This window comes from Elephas maximus, chromosome 4, assembly GCF_024166365.1.
Source record: "Elephas maximus indicus isolate mEleMax1 chromosome 4, mEleMax1 primary haplotype, whole genome shotgun sequence".
Taxonomy (NCBI): domain Eukaryota; kingdom Metazoa; phylum Chordata; class Mammalia; order Proboscidea; family Elephantidae; genus Elephas; species Elephas maximus.
Genome location: NC_064822.1, coordinates 174,979,213 through 175,005,107, shown reverse-complemented (window position 1 = coordinate 175,005,107; position 25,895 = coordinate 174,979,213). Strand labels below are relative to the sequence as shown.

The following is a 25,895-nucleotide window of genomic DNA, read 5'->3' as shown; positions in this document are numbered from 1 at the left end:
CAGGCCCTCAGGCCTGTGTAGTCCTCAGACAAGGAAAACTTTCTTTTCAAAATCTGTTAAGTGCCTGCACAGTTTCAGGTGTAGGGGGAACAGAAAAATGAGAAAGACTTAGCCCCTGCCTGGTGGATACTCAACGTCTTGCTGTGGTTCCAAGACCTGGCTGCGCAGCTGACTTAGCTAAGGAGCTTAAATATTCAGATGTCCAGGTTCAACTGCAGGCCTCCTGATGATCATCATTTTTATTTATTTCATCTTTTTGAATTCTGCACAGTTTATTGAGTTTTGCAATAACTTGTAGTCACCAAAAATTAATAAACTATAATGTTACACAGGAAGCCATGGTGGTGAGTGGTTAAGAGCTATGGCTGCTAACCAAAGGTCGGCACTTCGAATCCACCAGGCCCTCCTTGGGAACTGTATGGGGCAGTTCTGTGTTCTATAGGGCCGGTATGAGTCGGAATTGACTCAATGGCAACGGGTTTTTTTTTTTTTTAATGTTACACAGTGTAACTGTAAGACAGATACTGTGGTCGTAAGTAGTTATCTCTTGCATGACATTCTTTTTTTTTTTTTAAATAATATTGTGTTTTAGTTGAGAGTTTACATGGCAAATTCGGTCCCCATGTACCACTTTTTATACAGATTGTTCTGTGACATTGATGACAAGTTTCACAATGTTTCAGTATTCTCATTACTTCCATTCTGTTGGTTCTGCTTTCATTGATCTAGCTTTCCTTCCCCTCCTTGACTTCCCATCTTTGCTTTTGGGTAAATGTTGACTGTTTGGTCTCATATAGTTGATTGGTTAAGAGTAGGCCTTTTTAAAAGGCTCCCCAGGTGATTCTGGAGCAGGCCACAGGAATCCTGTGTTGGGGACCATGGAAGATACAGACCAAGACTTGTGTACCTACGGATAGTGAGACTGTGGCAAATGTTAAAGATACAAAGTGTTATTAAACTCCAGGGACAGGAGAGAAAAAGTCATACTATGGAGAATTAGTAAAGAAAAGTGAGTAATGGACAAGCCTGGGTCTGTGGTGTAGTAAAAGAAGGCAGGGGCTTTGAGAAGAGAATGAAGGGCCTGAGTCTGGAAACCAACAATGTGGGATACATGACCGAAAATTTTAGAGTGACTCGTTTAGCAAATAGTTGTTCGTTTCTGTTTTTAGTTACAATGATAGTGCTTACTTGTGGCAGACATTATTCTACAGGTTTAAAAGTGTTAGCACGTTTAATCTGCACAGTAGACCTGTGATTTTTTGTGGTTTACATAAGAAGAGAGTGAAGTGCAGAAAGGTTAAGTAATTGGTTCACTGTCAGCTAGTAAGTGGCAGAGCCAAGGTTTAAGTAGTCTGCCTAGAGACCTGGTTAAAATTGAGATCTCACCATGGGGTGTATCTTGTCTAAAAGCTTTTAAAGGAAATCACACAGGAGATCTATTCAGTTCAGACAAAGCGTACGTACATGTGATACACAGTCGTTCTCAGAGAGCAGCACGTGGAAAGCACACTTGGTCTTCTTTCTGCTCCGCTGCACCCGCCCCCCGGCACACCTCCTCTCGTGGCTGCTCTGTAGTTGCCGAGGAACAGCTTGCAGATGGGCTTTGGAGTAGGATGAACATCGAGATCAGCTCATGGCCAGAGTGGGGAGAGAGGAATCACTTAAGGAGAAAAGTACTTTGGGAAAGTTTATTTCTTGAATTGTCTCTCTTTGGTCAGTAGACATGACTGCCAGCCCTTCTTCACTAGCATGGTGTAGGGCACCTCTGACATGTTTACTCACAAATACAGTCAGTAATAGTAGTGTATTTTAATTTAATATTTGTTTAGTCCTCATAGGGCATTATAAAAGTAGATATTATCCCATGTTACAGGTACTGAAAATGGAGTTCAGAAAAATTAAGATTTTCTGCATTTCAAATTCAGTGATGTGCTGCCAGGGAGCATTTTTTTTTAAATGTATTTCTCCTCCAGAGGTTTTTTCCATGTTAATCTCCATGACTAGATTATCTTGGCTTTGCTCTTGTTCTGACCCCTCATTTCAGGGTGCCTTGCACTGCTATCTGTAGTAGTTGCCTATTTGCACTGCGGCTGTAAAATGCATCTGTATAAGCAGAGAACACCTTGTGGCCCATTGCTCTTTATTGGTTAGAGATAACTGACACTTCGCTGTGAAAAATGAATTATTCAGAAACATGGGAGATAATATAATATTCTGTTACGGAGGTGGTTGACCCAGATATGCTGTAGCAAATGAAAGCAAGCTAGGCTATTGTGCATCTGAACTTTTCAACATGCAAATAGGGTGTTTCATGACAAGAGAAAAGCAGATGGTTCGTTCATATAGCATATTTGTGTCTTCTTTGGAAAAGGTGTATGTAGCACTTTAAAGGGTATGGTGGGGCTGGGGTAGTGTATATAAAGGAAAACTGGCTTTTGACCAGGAAATTCAGTTTCAGTCCAGAAGCAATCACAAGGCAGAAGGGAGGAGAACTCAAGTGTATTAACCCCTTCTATGTGTTAAGTTTTTTTTTTTTTAATGTGTTAAGTGGAAACCCAGGTGGAGTAGTGGCTAAGTGCTATGGCTGCTAACCAAAAGGTCAGCAGTTCAAATCCGCCAGGCGCTCCTTGGAAACTCTACGGGGCAGTTCTACTCTGTTCTACAGGGTTGCTATGAGTCAGAATTGGTTTTGGGTTTGGATGTGTTAAGTAGAAGGAGCCCTGGTGACACAGTGGTTAAATGCTTGGCTGCTAACTGAGAGGTCAGGGGTTTGAACCCATCAACTGCTCCACAGGAGAAAGATGTGGTAGTCTGCTTCCATAAAGATTACAGCCTTAGAAACCCTATGGGGTAGTCCCACACTGTCTTACAGGGTTGCTATGAGTTGGAATTGGTTTTTTGTTTTTTTTTTTAATTGTGCTTTAAGTGAAAGTTTACAAATCAAGTCAGTCTCTCATACAAAAATTTATATACACCTTGCTATATACTCCTAGTTGCTCTCCCCCTAATGAGACAGCAGTCTCTGTTTTCATGTCCATTCGGCCAGCTTCTGAGCCCCTCTGAATAGTGGGTTTTTTGGCTTTATATGTTAAAAGATCTGGCAATCTGCTCCCATAAAGATTACCAGTGAAAACCAACCCATTGCAGTCAAGTCGATTCCGACTCATTGTGAGTCTACTGGACAGAGTAGAACTACCCCATGATGTTTCCAAGGAGCAGTTGGTGGACTTGAACAGCTAAGCTTTTGGTTAGCAGCCGAATACTTAACTCCAGTGCCACCAGGGCTCCCCATAAAGATTATAGCCCAGGAAGTCCTATGGGGCAGTTCTACTCTGTCCTGTAGGTTCACTATGAGTCAGAATCAACTTTATGGCACTCAACAACATGTTAAGTAGGTCCCAAGTAGTGCGAACAGTTTGCACTCAGCTACTAGCCTAAAGGTTGGCAGGTCGAACCCACCCAGTGGCACCAAGAAAGAAGGGCCTGGTGATCTGCTTCTGTAAAGATTATAGTCAAGAAAACCTTATGGAACATAGTTCTGTGTAATACATGGGGTCACCATGAGTCAGAATTGACTCAGTGGCAGTGGGTTGGCTTTTTGGTTTATGGGTTAAGTATTTTATCTATACACGATAACAGTCTTGTAAAATAGGATATCCTTTTTAACTGGAGCCAGAGGGTCAGAGAATTTAATACAGTTTTGAAGTTGTAGGATTAGAATTCAAAGTCAGCTCAAAAGTTTCACTGTGAAATAATTGGTGTTGACACAGGAAATAGTATACAAAGACATAAGTGGAATAGAATACAAAGTCCAGAATAATATACAGAAATATAGGTAAGTTATAAAGCTGGCATCCACCAAGAAAATCAGCTGAAAAACTGTAAGAACTAATAAGATTTTAATAAGGTGCTTAGTAAAAAGAGAGCATAACATTTTAGTAACTCTTATATGTTAGTAATAACCACTTAAAAAATATGAGAAAAGTGTCCTAGTCACATTAGTACCAAAATTATAAAAACCTAGAAATAAATCCAAGCAACTGGCAAAGTCTGTGTGAAAAAAGAATAACACTTCATTGAAAAATGTAAAAGAGAGCAAATAAATAGAAAGCTATCCCATAAACCTAAATGGGAAGCTTCAATAGTGGAAAATTGTTCAAATGTCTCTAAAACTATTAAGTCAGTAAAGCACTATTCAATACCCCAAAGAGATTTTTATGGGACTTGACAAACTCAAGTTCATCTAAAAAAGAAAGCATAAAAGAATAACCAGCAATTTTTTTTTGGAGAAGAACTCTGACATGACCTTGTCCAGTTGGGACTATACACAGAAATAAATTCCAGATGAATTAAAAAACTAAATGTAAACAAACAAAATCCACCAACTATTTTTAAAAAAAGTATTGTGGTGAGGAAGGCTTTCCCAAACAAGACTGTGAACTGAGAAGATAGAAAGGAAGAGGACAGATAAAACTACAAAAAAACAAAAAACTAAACTCATAATCAAAACTAAGACAGAAGTGACATACCAATGGAAAATATGACTAATATAATATGAAAAAGCACCCACAAATCAATTTGTAAAATTTTTGCCCTTTGTTATGTTTTTTTTAGCTTTAAAAAATTTTTATTGTGCTTCAGGTGAAAGTTTATAGCGCAAATTAGCTTCTCATTCAAAAATTTATAGACATGTTTTGTGATGTTGGTTGCAGTCCCCACAATGTGTCAGCACAGCACTCTCTCCCTTTCCAGCCTGAGTTCTCCGTGTCCATTTGTCCAGTTTTTCTGTCCTTTCCTGCCTTCTCATCGTTGCTTTTGGGCAGGTGTGGCCCATTTGGTCTCTTATACTTGATTGAACTAAGAAGCATGTTCCTCACATGTGTTTACAAATCACTTTTTAAAAGGACAAAACAATTAACAAACGACAAACAGGCAAGCCATAAAGAAGAAATACAAATGCACAATAGAATATGAAAATATGCTCAGCTTCACCAGTAATTACAAAAGTACAATTATGTTGTTTTTGCCCGTAAGGGGGCAAAGATTTAAAAGACTAGTATTATCAGTTGTTAACCTCGGTCTGGGGAAAAGGAGTCTCTTTGGTTGGAAGTATTAACTGGTGAAAACCCTTGGGAAGGTAATTTGAGAATATACAATAAATTTTGAAAATATGTACCCTTTGTCCCAGCAATTTCACTTCTAGAAAGCTTACAGAAATGCTCACACATATGCAAAAAGAGGCATATACAGGATCATATTTCTGTCTTATGAATGTGTGGTAAAGATGAAAGAATACATATATATACACACAGACACATACACGTATTTGTGCTTTAGGTGAAAGTTTACAGCTCAAGCTAATTTGTCGTACAAAAATTTATACACATTTTTATGTGACCCTAGTTGCAATCCCTGTAATGCGACAACACACTCCCGCTTTCTACCCCAGGTTTTCCATGTCCAATTCAGCCAGCTCCCATCCCTTTCTGCCTTCTCATTGCGCCTCTGGACAGGAGCTGCGCATTTAGCCTCATGTATTTTTATATACTTGAACCAAGAAAAGCACGCTCTTCATAAGTACTGTTTTATGGTCCAGTCTAATCTTTGTCTGAAGAGTTGGCTTTGGGAATGGTTTTAGTTCTGGGTTAACAGAGTCCAGGAGCCCTATCCTCTGGGGTTCCTCTAGTCTCAGTCAGATAATTAAGTCTGGTCTTTTTACTAGAATCTGAGTTCTACACCACACTTTTCTCCTGCTCTGTCAGGGAATCTGTCAAGTTCCCTGTCAGGACGGTCATTGGTTGCTGGGCACCATGTACTACTTCTGGTCTCAGGCTGATAGAATTTCCTGGTTTATGTGGCCCTTTTGCCTCTTGGGCTTATATTTTCCTTGTATCTTCAGTGTTCTTCATTCTCCTTTGCTCCAGGTGTGTTGGGATCAATTGATGCATCTTAGATGGCCCCTCGCACAAGCTTGTAAGACAGCAGATGCCACTCACCAAATGTAGAACATTTTCTTAACTTTATTATGCCAATTGATCTAAATGTCCCCTGAAGCCACGGTCCCCAATCTTCCCCCTCCCCCCGCCCCGCTACTCTGTCCCTCGAAGTGTTTGGTTGTGTTCAAGAAACTTCTTAGCTTTTGGTTAATCCAGTCGTGCTGACTTCACCTGTAATGTGTGTTGTCCTTTCCTTTACCTAAGATAATTCTTGTCTACTATGTAGTTAGTGAATTCTGTCTCCCTCCCTCCCCACCCTTATAACCATCAAAGAGTGTTTTCTTCTATGTTTAAACCTTTTCTTGAGTTCTTATAATAATGGTCTCATACAATATTTGTCCTTTTGCAACAAATTTCACTCAGCATGATGCCTTCCAGCTTTATCCATGTTCTGAGATGTTTCGTGGATTCATCATTGCTCTTTATTGTTGGATAGTATTCCGTTGTGTCCTAAATGTCCACCAGAAAGGGAATGTTGACTAAATTACGGTACATCAAACTAAGCAATACCATGCTGCCGTTAAAAAGTATGTGGCAAACCATACGTACTAATATAGAATTATGTCTACCTGGAGTTAGCCAAACTGCAAAGTTCGAGGAAACAGTCTCCAAGACTTCCATCATTTTTGCCACCAACTGCAAGTTCAGGGTTCCCGAAACCACTTTCAGATTTGATAAATTGCTAGAAGGACTCACAGAACTCTCTGAAAGACATTATACTCATGGTTAAGGATTCTTTACAGGAAAAGGATACAGATTAAAATCAACTCAAGGAAGAGACACATACGATAGAATCCAGGAGGGTTCCAACCGGGAAGCTTCTGTTGTTTATCTTGTGGAGTCAGGATGTCTTACCCTCCTGCTACCAATATATGACGGTATGCATGGAGTATTGCCAACCAAGGAAGCTCACCTGAGCTTCAGTGTCCAGAGTTTTTATTGGGGCTTCATTATGTAGGCATGATTGATTGTCCATATGGTTGACCTCAGTCTTCAGGTTAACTGATAAAAGGTAACCCCAAGCCTCCACCCTAAATCACATCATTGGTCTTTCTGGCGAGGCCAGCCCTACTCAAAGATCTGGTGTGGCTAGCCCCTGCCTTAAACAAAGACACTCCTATCAGGTATAATGTAGATTACCTCTGAGAAGCAGCAGTCAAAGGCCAGACCTCTTTTTGAACAAGGCCAAATTCTTTACAATCTCCAAAGACATATTGTTAAGTGAAAGAGAATGTACTTTGATTATCTCTTATCTACATCTATATATTTACATGAACTGCACAAAGCAATTACTATAGATTGTCAGTCCCCCCTCCCTGCCCCTTTTTTAAATCATGCTTTGCGGTAGGCTCTGGAAAGCCAAAAATGATGTCCCAGACTCCTGTAAAGATTCCAAATAAAATAGGTTCCTCTAATCAGATGCACTGACATGAGACTTTGATTCATAATTAAGTTGTGTGGGAGAAAAGCAGGGTCTGAGGCATCCATTGTGCAGAGTTAGATCTTAGCAGGTGGTGTGGTTTTGGAGTTAATGGCTATCTATGGTGGATGAAGGCATACATTAAATGTATGCGCTGAACGTAACTCCGAATAATTTCAATTCTTTAAAATTTGTTGATTTTATGCCCCTCGGTTTATGCCCTTGTTTGTGGTCAGTTTTGGAAAATGTTTCATGTGTGCTAAGAAAGAATGTATGTTCTGTTATTGTTGGGTGTAGCATTCTATGAAAAATAATTAGGCCAACTTGATAATCATGTTGTTCAGGCCTCTTCTATCCTATACTGAGTTTTTGGTGTGCTTGTTCTATCAGTTACTGAAAAAGGGATGTTAAAGTCTCCTATTTTGATTATGGATTTGTCTATTTCTCCCTTTAGTTCTGTCATTTTTGTTATTTTTATTCTGAAGGTCTGTTACTGGATTTCTTGACTGCTGCTTCCATGGGCGTTGATTGTGAATCCAAATAAAATGAAATCTTTGACAACTTCAGTCTTTTCCCTGTTTATCATGATGTTGCTTATTGGTCCGGTCATGAGGATTTTTGTTTTCTCTATGTTAAGTTGTAATCCATACTTAAGGCTGTAGTCTTTGATCTTCATCAGTCAGTGCTTCAAGTCCTCTTCACTTTCAGCAAGCAGTCATGTCATCTGCATATCAAAGGTTGTTAATGAGTCTTCCTCCAATCCTGATGCCTCATTCTTCTTTATACAGTCCAGCTTCTTGGATTATTTGCTCAGCATACAGACTGAATAAGCATGGTGAAAGGATACAACCCTGACACCAACCTTTCCTGATTTTAAACCACGCAGTATCCCCTTGTTCTGTTCGAATGACTGCCTCTTGGTCTATGCACAGGTTCCACATGAGCACAATTCAGTGTTCTGGAATTCCCATTCTCAATATTATCCATAATTTGTTATGATCCACACAGTGCAATGCCTTTGTGTAGTCGATAAAACACAGTTAAACATATTTCTAGTATTCTCTGCTTTCAGCAAAGATCCATCTGACATCTGCAGTGATATCCCTCATTCTACATCCTCTTCTGAATCCGGCTTGAATTTCTTGTAGCTCCCTGTTTACGTACTGCTGCAGGCACTTTTGAACAATCTTCAGCAAAATTTGACTTGTGTTTGATATTAATGATATTGTTCAATAATTTCTGCATTCTGTTCGATCTACTTTCTTTGGAATGGGCACAGATATGGATCTCTTCCAGTCAGTTGGCCAGGAAGCTGTCTTCCAATTTTTTTGGCATAGAGAAGTGAGCGCTTTCAGCACTGCATCCATTTGTTGAAATATCTCAATTGGTATTCCATCAAGTGCTGAAGGCTTGTTTCTCACCAGTGACTTCAGTGCAGCTTGGAGTTCTTCCTTCTGTACGATTGGTTTTTGATCATATGCTTCCTCCTGAAATGGTTAAACGTTGATCAATTCTTTTTGGTGCAGTGACTCTGTGTATTCCTTCTTCTTTTGATACTTCCTGCATTGTTTAATATTTTCTCCGTAGAACCCTTCAAAATTACAAATCACAGCTTGAATTTTCTCTTTATTTCCTTCAGCTTGAGAAATGCCAAATGTGTTCTTCCCTTTTGGTTCTCTAATTCCAGGTCTTTTTTACTTTGTCTTCTCCAGCTGCCCTTTGAAATCTTCTGTTCAGTTCTTTTACATCATCGTTTCTTCCATTTGCTTTAGCTACTGGACGTTTAAGAGCAAGTTTCAGAGTCTCTTCTACCATTCATTTTGGTCTTTTCTTTCTTTTTAATGACCTTTTCCTTTCTTCATGTACAATGTCGTTCTACAACTCATCTGGTCTTCAGTCATTAGTGTTTAATGAGTCAAATCTATCCTTGAGGTGGTCTCAAAATTAGGCGGAATGTACTCAAGGTCATACTTTGGCTCTCATGCACTTGTTCTAATTTTCTTCAGTTTCAGCTTGAATTTGTATATGAGCAGTTGATGGTCTGTTCCACAGTCAGCCCCTGGCCTTGTTCTGATTGACGATACTGAGCTTTTCCATTGTCTCTTTCCACAGATCAGTTTGATTCCTGTGTATTCCAGCCAGTGAGGTCCATGTCTGTAGTTGGCATATATGTTGTTGAAAAATGTATTTGCAATGAAGAAGTTATTGGTCTTGCAAAATTCTATCATGTGATCTTTGGCATCGTTCTTGGCACTAAGGCCATATTTCTCAACTACTATTCCTTCTTTGTGTCTAACTTTCACATTCCAATCACCAGTAATTATCAATGCATCTTGATAACATGTTTGATCAATTTCCAACTGTAGAAGTTGGTAAAAATCTTCAATTTCTTCATCTTTGGCCGTAGAGGTTGGTGTGTAAATTTGAATGATAGTCATATTAACTGGCCTTCCTTGTAGGCATATGGATATTATCCTATCACTGAGAGGGTTATACTGCAGGATAGATCTTGAAATGTTCTTTTTGATGTTGAATGCAACACCATTCCTCTTCAAATTTGTCATTCCCGGCATAGTAGACCATATGATTGTCTGATTCAAAATGGCCAATACCAGTCCATTTCAGCTCTCTGATGCCCAGGATATTGATGTTTATATGTTCTCTTTCATTTTGGACAACTTCCAGTTTCCCTTCATTCATACTTCACACATTCCATGTTCCTATTATTAATGATGTTTGTAGCTGTTTCTTCTTGTTTTGAGTCGTTCCACATTAGCAAGTGAAGGTCCCAAAAGCTTGACTCCATATCATTAAGGTTGACTCCGCTTTGAGGAGGCAGCTCTTCCCCAGTTGTATTTTGAGTGCCTTCCAATCTGAGGGGCTCATCCTTCACCACTATATCAGACAATGTTCCACTGCTATTCATAAGGTTTTCACTGGCTATTTTTTTCAGAAGTAGATTGCTGGGTCCTTCTTAGTCTTAGTCTGGAAACTTAGCTGAAACCTGGCCACTATGGGTGACCCTGCTGGTATTTGAAATACCGGTGACAGAGCTTTCAGCATCGTAGCAACACACAAGCCACAACAGTATGACAAACTGACAGAAGTGTGGGGTTAATCCTTTTACCATTAGAAAAGGACACTCTTCATAATGCAGCTTCCCTTAAAGTCTGTTTTGAATTAGAATAGTTGTACCGGCTTAATTTTGGTATTCGTGTAGTATGTTCGTTTCCACTCTTTTACCTTCAGCCTTTCTGTGTCCTTATATTTAAGTTGTGACTCTTGTAAACAGCATAATGTTTTGTTTATTTTTTATACTTTCAAATAATCTGTCAATTGCTTAGACCATTTACATGTAATGTAATTATGGATGTATTTGGGCTTAAATCTTCCACCTTATTATTTGTTTTATACTTATCCACCCATTCTATATTTCATCTTCTCCCCTCTTCTTGGATTGGTCAAGTATTTATTATTCAGTCTTCCTCTTTTGGCTTGTTGTATATTCTTTGACTATTCTTTTAGTAGTTAGTCTGGAGTTTATAACATGTATTCTTGACTTTTCTGAGTATAATATCAGTTATTTTGTCCTTTCCAAAAAAAGTTAAGATCTCAGAATACCTTGACTCTTTGTTGTTGTTAGTTGTTGTCGATTGAGTTCCGAGTCATAGTGACCCTATGTACAACAGAATGAAACTTAACTCTGCTTATCTCCCTCTAGTATTTTGTTATCTTCAGCCATTTTTGAAATAACTTGTTACTGAGAATATACACAGAAGAACATATACAAATCCAACAATTTCTACACATAAAATTCAGTAACATTGGTTACCATCTTCAAGTTGTGCAACCATGGTCACCCTCCTTTTTTGAATTGTTCCTCCCCCATTAACATAAAGGCACTGTCCCCTAAGTTTCCTGTCTGATCTTTTGAGTTGCTGTTGTCAGTTTGATCCCATATGGATAGATCTTAAAAGAGTTCAATGTTCAAGGCAGACATTCTTTACTAGTTAAGCTATTGTTTGGTTTTGAGAAGACTTCAGGAGATATTTTTGGTTTAAGGTTTTAAAAATTATCTCAGGGCAATACTTTCAGGAGTTCATCCAATCTCCATGGCTCCAGAAAGTCTAGAGTCCATGAGAATTGGCATTTCCCCCCTTTTGATCAGGATTCTTCTATAGACTTTTGATCAAAATATTCAGTAATGGGTAGTTGGGCAACATGCAATTCTTCTGGTCTCATGGCAATAGAGGCAGTTGTTCATGGAGGTGATTAGCTTCACATTTCATTTCCTCCTCCTATTCTTGACTCACGTCCTTCTTCTGTTTTTCCAGGCAAATCAAGACCAATTATTGTACCTTGGATGGTTGCTTGTAAACTTTTAAGACCCCAGGTACTACGTAATTGCTGCCAACAAGTTGTACACCTGTAAAGAGTTGAATTGGCAAAAGTTGTGTGATATCTGTGTATTTATAACAACAAAAAAGAGTAGTTGCTGAGGCTGCTTATGTACAGCCAGACACCTCATGGAATTTGGTTCCTTGGTTTGGAGGTTTAGGGTCATGGATTTATGGGACATCCCAGTTAACTGGCCTAATATGTTTAGTGTTCTACCTCCTAGTTCATTGTCAGGCATTTTAATTTTACAGATATTTTAAGCCCTGTTGTTGTTAGGTGCTGTTGAGTTGGTTCCAACTAATAGGGACCCTATATACAGCAGAACAAAACACTGCCTAGTCCTGTGCCATCCTCACAATTGTTGCAGCCACTGTGTCAATCCATCTTGTTGAGGGTCATCTTCTTTTTCACTGACCCTCTACTTTACCATGCATATCCTTCCCCAGGGGCTGGTCCTTCCTGATAACATGTCCAAAGTATGTGAGATGAAGTCTTACCATCCTGGATTCTGGCCTACAAGATACTATTATTGTTTTACATAGAAATAATATTTAAATTTACCTAAATTGATCATTATTACTTCTTGCATTTTTATGTCCATCCGGGATCGTTACCCTTCTGCCTGAAGTCTAATCTAGGTTTAGTGGCAATGAATTCTCTCAGTTTCTGTCTGTCTTAAAATGTCTTTATTTAATCTTTTTTTAGAAAACAGCTTTATGAAGGTATAACTTACCCATAAAATTTTTAGTAAATTTACAGAGTTGTACAACCATTACCGCAATCGTATTTTAAAACATTTCTGTCACCCTAAAAAGATCCCTTGTACCAGTTTGCAGTCACTTGCCATTCTTACCCCTAGTCCCAGGCAACCACAAATGTACTGTTTCTATAGACTTGCCTTTTCTGAATATTGCACATAAAATGAAATCATACAATATGTTTCTGGCTTCTTCTGTTCAGCATGTATCAGAGGTCCATCCATGTGGCAGCGTGTATTAGTAATTTGTTCCTTTTTAACACAGAATAGAATTTTTAGACTCCCATAGCTGTCATAAAAAAAAAAAAATAACACAAAGTAAGTGGCTTTAATGTTGAGAAATTTATTGTCTCACAGTTCTGGAGTCTAGGAGTTTGAATTCAGGGCATCAGCAGGGTCATGCTTGGTCTATCCACTCTAGGGAAAGATCCTACCTTGTCTCTTCCAGGTTCTGGTAGCTCCAGGAGTTTCTTGGCATTCCTTGGTGGTTAGATTCATCTTTATCTGGCATATGTGTTCCCTTATGTGACTCTGTCTCCATGTTTGTTCTCTTCTTTTGTAAGACATCACTCAAAAGAGATCAGGGCCCACCCTACTCTGGCATGACCTTGTTAACTGATAACACTGATTCTTTCTTTGAAGAAAGAATCTATTTCCATACAATGTCACCTTCACAGGTAAGGGATTAGGGCTTCAACATAGCTTTTTGGGGGTGCACAGTTCGAGCCATAACAAATTCCATTGTATAGATATACCACATTTTGTTTATCCGTCTACCAGTTAATGGACATTTGGATTTATGTAGTGAAGAATTAACTTTACCCAAAGAAAGGACCCCCCATGCGCCTGTCAGTTTGTTGTACTGTGGGGCTTGCACGTTGCTGTGATGCTGGAAGCCACGCCACCAGTATTTCAGATACCAGCAGAGTCACCCATGACAGGTTTCAACTTAGCTTCCAGGCTAAGACAGACTAGGAAGAAGGACTTGGTAGTCTACTTCTAAAAAAAGTAGCCAGTGAAAACCTTATGAATAGCAGCAGAACATTGTCTGATATAGTACTGGAAGATGAGCCCCTCAGGTTGGAAGGCACTCAAAATACAATTGGGAAGAGCTGCCTCCTCAAAGTAGAGGTAACCTTAATGACATGGATGGAGTCAAGTTTTCAGGACCTTCATTTGCTCATGTAGCATGACTCAAAATGAGAAGAAACTGCTAGAAACAGTCATTAATAATTGGAACTTAGAATGTACAAAGTATGAATCTAGGAAAATTGGAAACTGTCAAAAACAAGTGGAATGCATAAACATCGAAAATCCTAGGCATTAGTGAGCTAAAATGGATTGGTACTGGCCATTTTGAATAGGATGATCATATGGTCTACTATGCCAGGAATGACAAATTGAAGAGGAATGGCATTGCATTCACCGTCCAAAAGAATATTTCAAGATCTATCCTCAAGTACAAGCCTCTCAGTGATAGGATAATATCCATATGCCTAACAAGGAAGACCCGTTAATATGACTATCATTCAAATTTATGCCCTAACCACTAAGGCCAAAGATGAAGAAATTGAAGATTTTTACCAACTTCTGCAGTCTGAAATTGAACATACAGTTAGGATGCACTGATAATTACTGGTGATTGGAATGCGAAAGTTGGAAACAAAGAAGAAGGATCGGTAGTTAGAAATACGGCCTTGGTGATAGAAATGATGCCAGAGATTGTATGACAGAATTTCGCAAGACCAATTCCTTCCTCACTGCAAATACCTTTTTTCAACAACATAAGCGTTGACTATACAGATGGACCTCACCCGATGGAATACACAGTAATCAAATTGTCTACATCTGTGGAAAGAGGTGATGGAAAAGCTCAGTATCATCAGAACAAGGCCAGGGGCTGAATGCAGAACAGACCATCAATTGCTCATAGGCAAGTTCAAGTTGAAACTGAAGAAAATGAAAACAAGTTGGCCAGAGACAAAGTATCTCACTTGAATTTAGTGACCATTTCAAGAATAAATTTGACACATTGAACACTAATGACTGAAGACCACAAGAGTTGTGGGATGACATCAAGGACATCATACATGAAGAAAGCAAACGGTCATTAAAAAGACAAGAAAGAAAAGACCAAAAAGGATGTCAGTAGAGACTCTGCAACTTGCTCTTGAATGTAGAGTAGCTAAAGTGAAAGGAAGAAATGATAAAGAGCTGAAAAGAAGATTTCAAAGGGCGGCTCAAGAAGCCAAAGTAAAGTGTTACAATGAAATGTGCAAAGACTTGGAGTTAAAAAACCAAAATGGAAGAACATGCCAGGCATATCTCAAGCTGAAAGAACTGAAGAAAGAATTCAAGTCTTGAGTTGCAATATTGAAGAATTCTATGGACAAAATATTGAACGAAGCAGGAAGCATCAAAAGACAGAAGGAATACACAAAGTCACTGTACCGAAAAGAATTGGTCAACATTCAACCATTTCATGAGGTAGCATATGATCAGGAACCCTGGTACTGAAGGAAGAGGTCCAAGCTCCAGGAATTGAGTAACAATTGAGATGTTTCAACAAACGGATGATGCAGTGCTGGAAGTGCTCACTCGTCTATGCCAAGAAATTTGGAAGACAGCACCTGGCTAACTGCCTAGAAGAGATCCATATTTATGCCTATTCCAAAGAAAGGTGATCCAACCAAATGTGGAAATTATTGAATAATATTGTTAATTATCAACTCAAGTAAAATTTTGCTGAAAATAATTTAAAAGCGGCTGTAGTAGTACATTGACAGGGAACTGCCAGAAATCCAAGCCAGATTCAGAATAGGACATGGAACCAGGGATACCATTGCTATGTCAGATGGATCCTGTTTGAAAGCAGAGAATATCAGAAAGATGCTTACCTGTTTTATTGACTATGCAAAGGCATTTGACTGTGTGGATCATAACAAATCATGGATAATATTGCTAAGAATGGGAATTCCAGAACACTCAGTTGTGCTCATGAGGAACCTGTACATAGATCAAAAGGCAATCACTCAAATGGAATAAGGGGTTATTGCATGGTTTAAAGTCAGGAAAGGTGTGCATCAGGGTTGTATACTTTCACCATACTTATTCAATCTGTATGCTGAGCAAATAATCTGAGAAGCTGGACTATATGAAGAAGAATGGGGCATCAGGATTAGAGGAAGACTCATTAACAACCTACGATATGCAGATGACACAACCTTGCTTGCTGAAAGTGAAGAGGACTTGAAGCACTGACTGATGAAGATCAAAGACTACAGCTTTCAGTATGGGTTACACCTCAACATAAAGAAAACAAATTCTCACAACTGGACCAATAAGCAACATCATGATAAACAGAGAAAAGGTTGAAGTTGTCAAGGATTTCATTTTACTTGGATCCACAATCAACACCCATGGAAGCAGCAGTCAAGAAATTGAATGATGCATTGCATTGGGCAAATCTGCTATAAAAGACCTCTTTAAAGTGTTGAAAACAAAGATGCCACCTTGAAGACTAAGGTGCACTTGACCCAAGTCATGGTGTTTTCAATTGCCTCATATGCAAGCTGAATTATTAGTAAGGAAGAGTGAAGAACTGATACCTTGGAATTGTGGTGTTGTGGAAGAGTAAATATACCATGGACTGCCAAAAGAACTAATAAATCTGTCTTGGAAGTACAACGAAAATGTTCCTAAGAAGTAAGGATGGCGAGACTGTCTCACATACTTTGTACCTGTTATCAGGAGGGATCAGTCCATGGAGAAGGACATCATGGTTGGCAGAGGGTCAATGAAAAGAGGAAGACCCTCAATGAGATGGATTGAAACAGTGGCTGCAACAATGGGCTCAAGCACAAGAGTTGTGAGGATGGCACAGGACCCAGCAATGTTGTGTTCTGTTGTACATAGGGTCACTATGGATTGGAACTAACTTGAGGGCACCTAACAACAACAACAAAGAGAGTTCTGGCCTTTGTCCCAGCTTCTGAGAGATTAACCCTTGGAATTTCTGGAGTGATAAGTGTCATTCTTATTCCTGGTAGACCCCTTGGACCATACTAGTACCAGTTGCCCTCAAGATGATTCCAACTCACGAAAGCCCCAGGTGTGTCAGAGTAGAATTATGCTCCGTGGGGTTTTGAAGGCTGTGACCTTTTGGAAGTGGACTGCCAGGTCTTTTTTCCAAGGCATCTCTGGGTGGGTTCAAACCACCAACCTTTTGGTTAGTAGTCAAGCCCTTAACCATTTGTGCCACCCAGGGACTTCTGAGTCGGAATCGACTCAACAGCAATGGGTTTGGTTTACGGGTTTTGGGACCCTTGCTTGGACCATACATGATAGTTTATATTAAGGAGATGACTCGGGGTGGGGCCTGGCCACACCAACTGTCTTAGCAAAAAGACCAACAGTGTGTTTACAGGGTTCAGGCTTTGAGCCATGTGGTATCAGCTAAACCTCCAGGGACGGAGGAAGGCAAAAGATTGAGTTCAGCCATATAGGTGGTGATTCAAGTAATCGTGCTTATGTAATGAAGCCCCAGTAAAAACTTGATACCAAAGGTTAGGTGAGCTTCCCTGATTGGCAAAATTCTGCACATTCTCACACATCAGTGGGCCAAGAGGATGACATGTCCTGGCTCTATGGGGAGAGGAAAACAGAAGTTGAGTGTTTTGAACTCTCCCAGACTTTAACCTCCCTTTGGCTGGTTCTGATTTGTATCCTTTTACTATAATAAAACTGTGAGTTAGAGTATAGTGCTTTCCTGAATTTTGAAGTGTTGTAGCTATTTAACCGGAGGGGCTAGTTGGAACTCCTGAATTTGTAGCCAGCTGATCAGAAGAGAGGGTAGCCTAAGGATCCTTGAGTTTGCAGCTGGTGTCTGAAGTAAGGGCGGTCTTGTAAAGGACTGTGCCTTTAACCGGGGACGCTTGACCTAATTCTACGTAGTTGGTGGTAGATGTCTTTGCAGGATTGTTTCCACTTTTTGGATCTATGAATAATGTTGCTTATGAATATTTGTGTACAAGCCTTTGTGTGGACGATTTCATTTCTCTTGGGCATATAGCCAGAAGTGGAACTGCTGGTTGACATGGTAAATTTACATTTAACTTTTTAAGACACTGCTGAACTTTTCCAAGTGGCTGCACCATTTTACACTCTTTCCAGCATGAGAGTGCCAGCCAGCCTCTCCAACACTTGTTTATGTGGTTATTTTGATGAGAGCCATTTTCTAGAGGAGGCATCTCCTTGTAGTTTTGTGTTTCCCTAAATGCCAGGCAGGAAACCCTGGTAGCATAGTGGTTAAGTGCTATGGCTGCTAACCAAGAGGTCAGCAGTTCGGATCCACCAGGCACTCCTTGGAAACTCTGGGGCAGTTCTACTCTGTCCTGTAGGGTCACTACAATTCAGAATGGACTCGACAGCAGTGGATTTTTGTTTGTTTTAATATCGGGCCTATTTTCATGTGCTTATTGGTTTGATGTCTTTTCAATTTTGGGAAAATTCTGAGACATGATCACTTTCGATATCACTCTCTCATTCCATTCTGGGATCCAATTACACGTACGAATTTTGCATCATGTTTAATATGTATCTTATACTTTTTAAAACATTTTTTTTCTCCTTTTGTACTTCAGCTTGGACGTTTTCTGTTCACCTGCCCTTAAGTTCACTAATCCTTCAGCTTTGACAGATTTATCATTAATCTTATAAAATTCAGCTATTTAATATTTCAGTTTTAAAATTCCCGTTTGATACTTCATAGATTCTAGTTCTTTTCCAATTTTTGCTTTCCTTGGATAAACAGTATTAATCCTGGCTGTTTTAAAGTCCATGTCCAATGTAAGTCCAGTACGTGATTTCCTCGTGGGTCTGCTTTTCTTGGTCCTGTCTCTTAGTGTGCATGGTAATTTTTGGTGAAATGGTAGCGATTGTGTATGAAAAAACTGTAGCGGCTGTGGATGAAATTATCCTCTCCCAGAGAGGATTCACCTTATCCTCGGGCAGACAGCTGGGTCAGGGACACCTTGATCTAGTCAAGAACTGGGCTGATGCAATGCTTGGTGTAGAGGTGGTACTAGCTCTGGATCACCACTTCCAGGTTACAGACTTTGAGGGGTTCCAACTGAGAACCTGGGGTGTTTTTAGAGACCCCTCCCCTCCTTGTGGTCCTGAGGTTCAGTGTTGTTTGGCAGTACTGGGAGACTGCTGGATGCTCCGCTGCACCCTTCAGCTGTTCTTTCAGTTTCTCACCTTGCACAGCTTAAGAATCGGCAGCTGCCTGAGAGGAAAACCAGCAGAGTGTTAAGAGTCACTTCTCGGTGCCTTCTTTCTTCCACAACCTTTGCCCAAGCTGCCAAGGAAGCTCTCCGATGACTTCAGATAGATGGTGCGTGCATTTTGTTTTCACTGGCAGAGGAGTACAAGCTAATATACAAGCTAGAAAGGGAGGTATGAGTATTTTTTAACTCAAATCTGCATGTCTGTTCTGATAGTATTTTTCTTCCTACTCTATTGGTTTATTGTCTTGAAAAGATCAGAAAAAAGCAGCATTTAACACATCACTTTTATTGAAAAGAACTTCAGTACATGTAGTTGGAGTTGTCCTGAAATACTGAGGTAATGTTACAACTTTATAATACTCCCTAACCCACCCCATATAAGCTGACATTCTGCTTTATAAAACAGTTGGCCTCAGTGGATTTGAATACCAGGATATAACTGGCTGAAGCTTACTCACGCCTGGGAAGACTTTTTAAAAAGTTATGTTTTTTGCTCCAGCAGACATGATGACCCACAGCATTTCCAAGTGCTACCTACCTAGTGGAAATACCTATCAGTAACTGTCAGTGAGGAAAGTAATGCTGCATCATGTTCCTCCACTCTCCACGCCAGACAGGCATTCCCTCTAGGCCACAAATACTCGGGCTCAGATCTGTCCACACGTAAGAACAGGACATTCATATGGTAGGAAGCAGAGGGGACCCCACTGCTTGTGCTGGGTTTCAGCAGTAACTGCAAGCCCAAGCCAGCACTCCTCTGGTCCCGGTGCCAGATCCACTCTAGCCAGTAGCTTCGGAGGCCTGTGCTCTTGGCTCTGAACCGATCCCTCCGCTCAGCACTCAGTGGACCTAGTACTTGTAAGCTGGCAATAGAAGTGTTGATCCTATTTTACCATTTTTAAGTTTTGGTATGTACTAAATATGAATTCTTGTTTATTTTACATATGTTTAGACAGATCCACGTATCTACATTAAAACAGTGAAAGTTCTTTACTTTTTATACATAACTGAGTCCTCAGAACTGGAAGGCCAGAAAAGATGCATTTTTAGAGCTATTTTCAACAGCATTAAATTTGAGAGAAAATTAACTACACTCAGTTACTATCTATCAGAATTCTCCCTCTAGCTGTCATTAAGTTTTAGTGATTTGGACTTGTTTTGATATCTAATTAAAAGCCAAATCAAAAACAAATGAACAAATAGCTACTCTACCCTTCAATCTGTTCTTTCCAGAGAGAGAAACTCTGGGGACTCCAAGCTGCTGCAGCTTTATGCCACTGTCTGCTCTGGGATGACATTCCAGCACTCACACCAAAGTGACTGAAGTCTAGGGACATATAATGGTTCACGAATTGATAGCTCTTCCACTCGATAAAGCTGGGGTTTGCTCTTATAAACTAATATGCCTGCTAAAATTCACATTTAATACGAAGATTTAATCTATACTTGGGACTTCCCTCGTTAGGCCAAGAGCAGAGACTTTTCTTAGTCACACTGAACAGGCACCTATCTAAGCACTAGGCGCAGAAGAGGCATTCAGTCCTTGTGATGAAGGAATGGGCAGTTTGCCGCTTCTCTTTGATAACACTCAATATCATGCAGAGAAAAGAAAGGCATATCACTTTTATCACCAAACTCTGAGAATTTTCTCCTTTTCAACTTCTATAAATTACTATCTATTTTACAAACCTAGACTACCTGTGACAGATGGCATATTTAAGGGATTATTGTTTAAAAACCTTTTTATTATCCATTTCCAATGCAACAGGAGCTCTACATAGCACAGGTTTTAAAGGCAAACACAAAGACCGGCTCGATCTGTTCGGCTGCCATGGTCCTTGCTGAGGCTAGTAGGAAATGGATTTTGTTTCATGGTCACTCTGTATAGTGGTGGCTAAACATGGAAAATTTCGGGGCCAGCTTTTTAAAAAAACTCTGAGTTAAGGTACACAAAACAGGAAATTGTATTATCTTCATTAAGACTCCATTGGTATGTCTGAGCTCCTGCTCCCAAAAGGGCCGCTAATAGACGAGCTTCTTGCATTGCCGAGAACAAGCCTCTCTCGTCTTCCAAATGCTTCATTTACTAAAATACGAATAAATAATTAAGAAACTTCAGATCAGGAAATTAAAAGTCTGTAGTATAAAAAGACAACAAAATATAAAATGAGATTCTCTACCCTGGGGTAGAAATTTTGTTTATGAAAATATATAAGCAGCTTTTAAACGGGAAAATAAGTAACCAACTCAGAAGTCCAAGTTAATGTTCTGAATGAAGTTAACCATGTTTTAAAACAGTCTACTTTTTTTTTTTTTGGTACTTTACTCTTTGCCTAGTCCTGGATCTGTCTAATCCTCTTTGATAACAGACGTTCCATCCCCTATATCACTGACTGTCCTTCCCTTGTTCTACCTGTTTCCCATTTTCTCTCACCTTTCTCTGTATCAAGACCACCACAGAACTTTTTGGATTTAGGACCTTTCGGATGTATACAAATCAGAGAGAAATCTCAGGATCCTTCTTCCACACAGGAGAGAGGATTCAGGAATCAGAGAGCGGGGATACATCCTCCGGATTTAAAGGCCACACCAGACTACCTCAAAGTAATAAATAAGCAGCAGGCAAGTTTGCAGGAAAGGAGGAGTGGCCCCTTCAGGAAACTGGGATTTGTCAGAAAGTAGTTGAGAAAAGACAGATTTATTCACACTGGTAACTGGGAAGGGGAGGATTGTTCTTTCCAGACCATGCTGTATTTCCTTCCAACATTCCCATAAAAATCTTTTGATTTTAAGATTTAAACTCCACTATAAATAGATATTTTTAAAAAATGAACTATTTAAGTCTGAAGACAAATTCACTTATGAACATGAAAATTTCCAAATTACGCCTGATGCTATTTCCTAAATGGATTACGTTACAGGACAGGCACTGCCTACCTCTGCACCTACCTACTGGAGTTGAGTCACACGCTCTGTGGTTGCCCTTACAAAGCTCACTCAGGAAAAGTGGGAAACTAAGGAGTCTTACCTGAGGAGACTGTACTTATGTCCCAGACCCGAAGCCCTTCTTTCTGACCTCCAAAGGCATAAACAAATGGCAAATCAGGGCAACATGAGGAACAAAAGAGAACACCCTGGGTGAAAAAGAGCATAAAGTCAGTGATTTCAATTTTTCCTGAGAGCCTTAATGTCTAGATCCCTACTCTTGTGTGTAAAAACCTATAGTTTGAACGTTTACTCTAAACCAACTCAACAGTATCTCTTTTCAAGCCCACCGCCAAGCTAGCTCACAGCTGAGTCAGAAGGGATGTTTCTACAATACGAAGCAGAACAAGTTTAGCATGATGGCCATTCTGTGAGCACGTACGACTACTTGGGTCTCTCATCTTCATTATCATCCCATTGGAATTTCCTAATAGCTGGATCTGCAACATAGTCCTAGAAGATTTAGTTCCCCTCTCTAACAATGATGGTCATACCAGAGGTCACTATTAAGTAATTTTTTAAACTTTTAGTTTTTTTTCCTACAATTTTAACACTAGATAATCCATATTTTGTTGTTGGGCGCTGTAGAGTCAATTCCGACTCATAGCAACCCATGTGACAGAGTAGAACTGCCCCACAGGGTTTTTTAGGGTATAATCTTTATGGAAGCAGATCGCCAGGTCTTTCTCCCTTGCAGCTGCTGGGTGGGTTCAAACTGCCAAACTTTTGGTAGCAGTTGAATGCATAACCACAGTGCCACCAGGGCTCCTTAGGAAATAATTATAGGAAACATGAACAATAAAAAAACATAAAAATTACTTAAAGATAACTAACCAATATTTGTTTTGGGATACAATCTTCTAGATTTTCACATATAAAAAACAGGCATATGATAGTTCTATAAAAATGGTTTCTATAACCTGTCTTTCCATAAATATAATTCTTAACAGCTGCAGTGTTCTACTTGGTTTGTAATCTAATTTACATAACTAATCCCCTAGTGTTCAACTAGTGCCTGTCACACAGTAGGTGCTCAATAAATATTTACTGAATGAATTCAGGTTATTTCCAATTGTTTTGCTACTATATAGTACTCAATTTTAATGGAGTCAGCACTAGTTATGTACAGAGAGAGATAAATTGACCTCAATAGTTATGGCACCCTAAAGGTTCAAGATTTCCTGGGACAGTCCTAATTTTAGGGTCAAGAAAAATGGCCACCATATTTGTGGCCTAGAAGACCCTCTCCCATTCTTCTTGGGCTTATTATGTTCTTGCCCTTAACACCAAGCAACTGTTAATCACGTTAGCTGTAAAAGGAACCAGGTAGCCGTTGATTCCCCCCGAGACTGTCCGAGTCACAAAACCAGACATAAAACTTCTAGCTAATTTGACCGAGCTCAAAATAAACTTCCCCAACAAATTCAGATTCTTTAATGCAATGACTCCTAGAGAAAGACAGGCAATACAGGTCAGAAAGAGAATAAATAGGAAACACATAGCCTCAGGCAAATTCTTACCATTTTCATGTCCCTAGAGTGAACTAGACTTGGCCTATCTCCTAATATGTCCCAAATCTTCACATACTTGTCTGCAGAAGCAGTCACAAGACAGCCCTTGATCTGACTGCTTAGATCAAGACCTGTAAGGATGATAAGATTAGTTTAGAGGCTACCATTTTGAAATATAGATCTGCTTTATCACGAGGTAACAGAAACAAAGAAATACATTCCTGCTCACCAGAGATCTCATCATTGTGTGCATTGAGTGTAAAAATTGGCTTATCTGAACGTGCATCCAAATTATATACAAAGCCGTCATCTGTACTGGCCTGGAAAGAGAAAAAGATGGATGAGATCATGTTACATGACGAAAAAATTTAACACTGGGTAGATCATCTAAAGCACAGTGCAAACTGGCTATGTATCTGACTAGCCTGTGGAGTTTATTAAAAATTAACGTGGACATAAAGAATCTACTTTTGAATATGCTGACTTGGACTATTCTGCTGGTAAGTCCATCAGGCAGTTGGAGGGGAGGGTGAAGCCTATACTGAGTGGTATGGGTGGGGTTCGGGATGCAGAAGCACCGAGGTCGCAGTTACGTCCACACGAGCGGAGAGGATAAGCCCTGGGAGTGTAGGATTCAAAGAGTGGGTGAGGACAGAGGCCTGGCGAGCACGGCTAGTTAGAGCACAGGCTGAGGAGGAGCCCAGAGAAGTAAGAGTCAGAGAGGGAGGAGGGAATAAAGGAGAATGCCAGGGAACCCGAGGAAACAGAGCTTCTGAAAAAAGAAAGGATCGACATTGTCAATGTTGTGGCAGAGAGATTCACTCAGATGAAGAGCAAAAGGCAGATCACAGCTGGCTCTTACATTTTCAACCAAGCGAGAGGAAATGAAGGAAGAAAGAGACAAGAAAGAGTCAAGGATGGAAAAAGAGAGTCCAGCCTGTACCCGGGCTGAGGGCGAGAACCCATTCAGGAGAAAGGCAGAAAGACAGGACAATCAATGGAGTGCAGCAGTCTTGAAGGTCAGGCTGGGGAGGAGACCAAAAACAGAAGAGGAGGGAGGTCTCATCCTGAGACTGGAGGGAAGGAGGTGAACAATTTCATCTTGATCACTTCCCATTTCCCTAAATATTTGTGATTTTAGTGTCAATGACAATTTATCAGCAAATAACCTCAGGAGATGCGTGTCTGACTGTTGAGATCCAAAGTACAACATTCCAACAGACTGGAAATTCATGCCTGGTACTTTTTTTTTATAATAGTTTTTATTGAGCTTTAAGTGAACGTTTACAAATCAAGTCAGTCTGTCACATATAAGCTTATATACACCTTACTCCCTTCTCCCACTTACTCTCCCCCTAATGAGTCAGCCCTTCCAGTCTCTCCTTTTGTGACAATTTTGCCAGTTTCTAACCCCCTCTACCCTCCCATTTCCTCTCCAGACAGGAGATGCCAACACAGTCTCAAGTGTCCATCTGATACAAGTAGCTCACTCTTCATCATCATCTCTCTCCTACCCATTGTCCTGTCCCTTCCATGTCTGATGAGTTGTCTTCGGGAATGGTTCCTGTCCTGGGCCAACAGAAGGTTTGGGGACCATGACCGCCGGGATTCCTCTAGTCTCAGTCAGACCATTAAGTATGGTCTTTTTGTGAGAATTTGGGGTCTGCATCCCACTGATCTCCTGCTCCCTCAGGGGTTCTCTGTTGTGCTCCCTGTCAGGGCAGTCATCGGTTGTGGCTGAGCACCATCTAGTTCTTCTGGTCTCAGGATGATGTAAGTCTCTGGTTCATGTGGCCCTTCCTGTCTCTTGGGCTCATAGTTATCGTTTGGCCTTGGTGTTCTTCATTCTCCTTTGATCCAGGTGGGTTGAGACCAATTGATGCAACTTAGATGGCCGCTTGTTAGCATTTAAGACCCCAGACGCCACATTTCAAAGTGGGATGCAGAATGTTTTCATAATAGAATTATTTTGCCAATTGACTTAGAAGTCCCCTTAAGCCATAGTCCCAAACCCCCGCCCTTGCTCCGCTGACCTTTGAAGCATTCAGTTTATCCCGGAAACTTCTTTGCTTTTGGTCCAGTCCAGTTGAGCTGACCTTCCGTGTATTGAGTATTGTCCTTCCCTTCACCTAAAGTAGTTCTTATCTACTAACTAATCAGTAAATAACCCTCTCCCACCCTCCCTCGTAACCACAAAAGTATGTGTTCTTCTCAGTTTATACTATTTCTCAAGATCTTATAATAGTGGTCTTATAAAATATTTGTCCTTTTGCCTCTGACTAATTTTGCTCAGCATAATGCCTTTCCTGCCTGGTACTTTTAAGATGGAATCTGGCTTAAGGCGGCCTGGCTGAGAACAGCAGGCTTCTCTACTATGGGTGCAGATAGCTGAGCTCACATGTTCTCAGAATCATTACTTCAGAAACCTGTCCACTTCTTTAAAGAAAGCCACTTTAAAAAAACAAAAACTTTCCTTTACAAAGCAATACATATTCACTTCAAAAAACTTAGGAAATAATATGGACGTATTACAATCTCTGT

General features: G+C 40.1%; 1 protein-coding gene across 1 annotated transcript in view; it reads right to left on the bottom strand.

The window, feature by feature from the left end:
- Window positions 1–18,938: 18,938 nt before the first annotated feature.
- Window positions 18,939–25,895, bottom strand: part of PWP1 (PWP1 homolog, endonuclein) — a 42,536-nt gene continuing 35,579 nt past the window's right edge. Inside the window, exons 12-15 of the mRNA XM_049884277.1 lie at window positions 23,584–23,674; window positions 23,364–23,485; window positions 21,887–21,992; window positions 18,939–20,944 (exon numbers count right to left, since the gene is read on the bottom strand). Of these exons, the coding sequence (XP_049740234.1) occupies window positions 20,835–20,944; window positions 21,887–21,992; window positions 23,364–23,485; window positions 23,584–23,674 (429 nt within the window). The 3' untranslated portion in view covers window positions 18,939–20,834. The remainder of the gene's footprint in view (window positions 20,945–21,886; window positions 21,993–23,363; window positions 23,486–23,583; window positions 23,675–25,895) is intronic.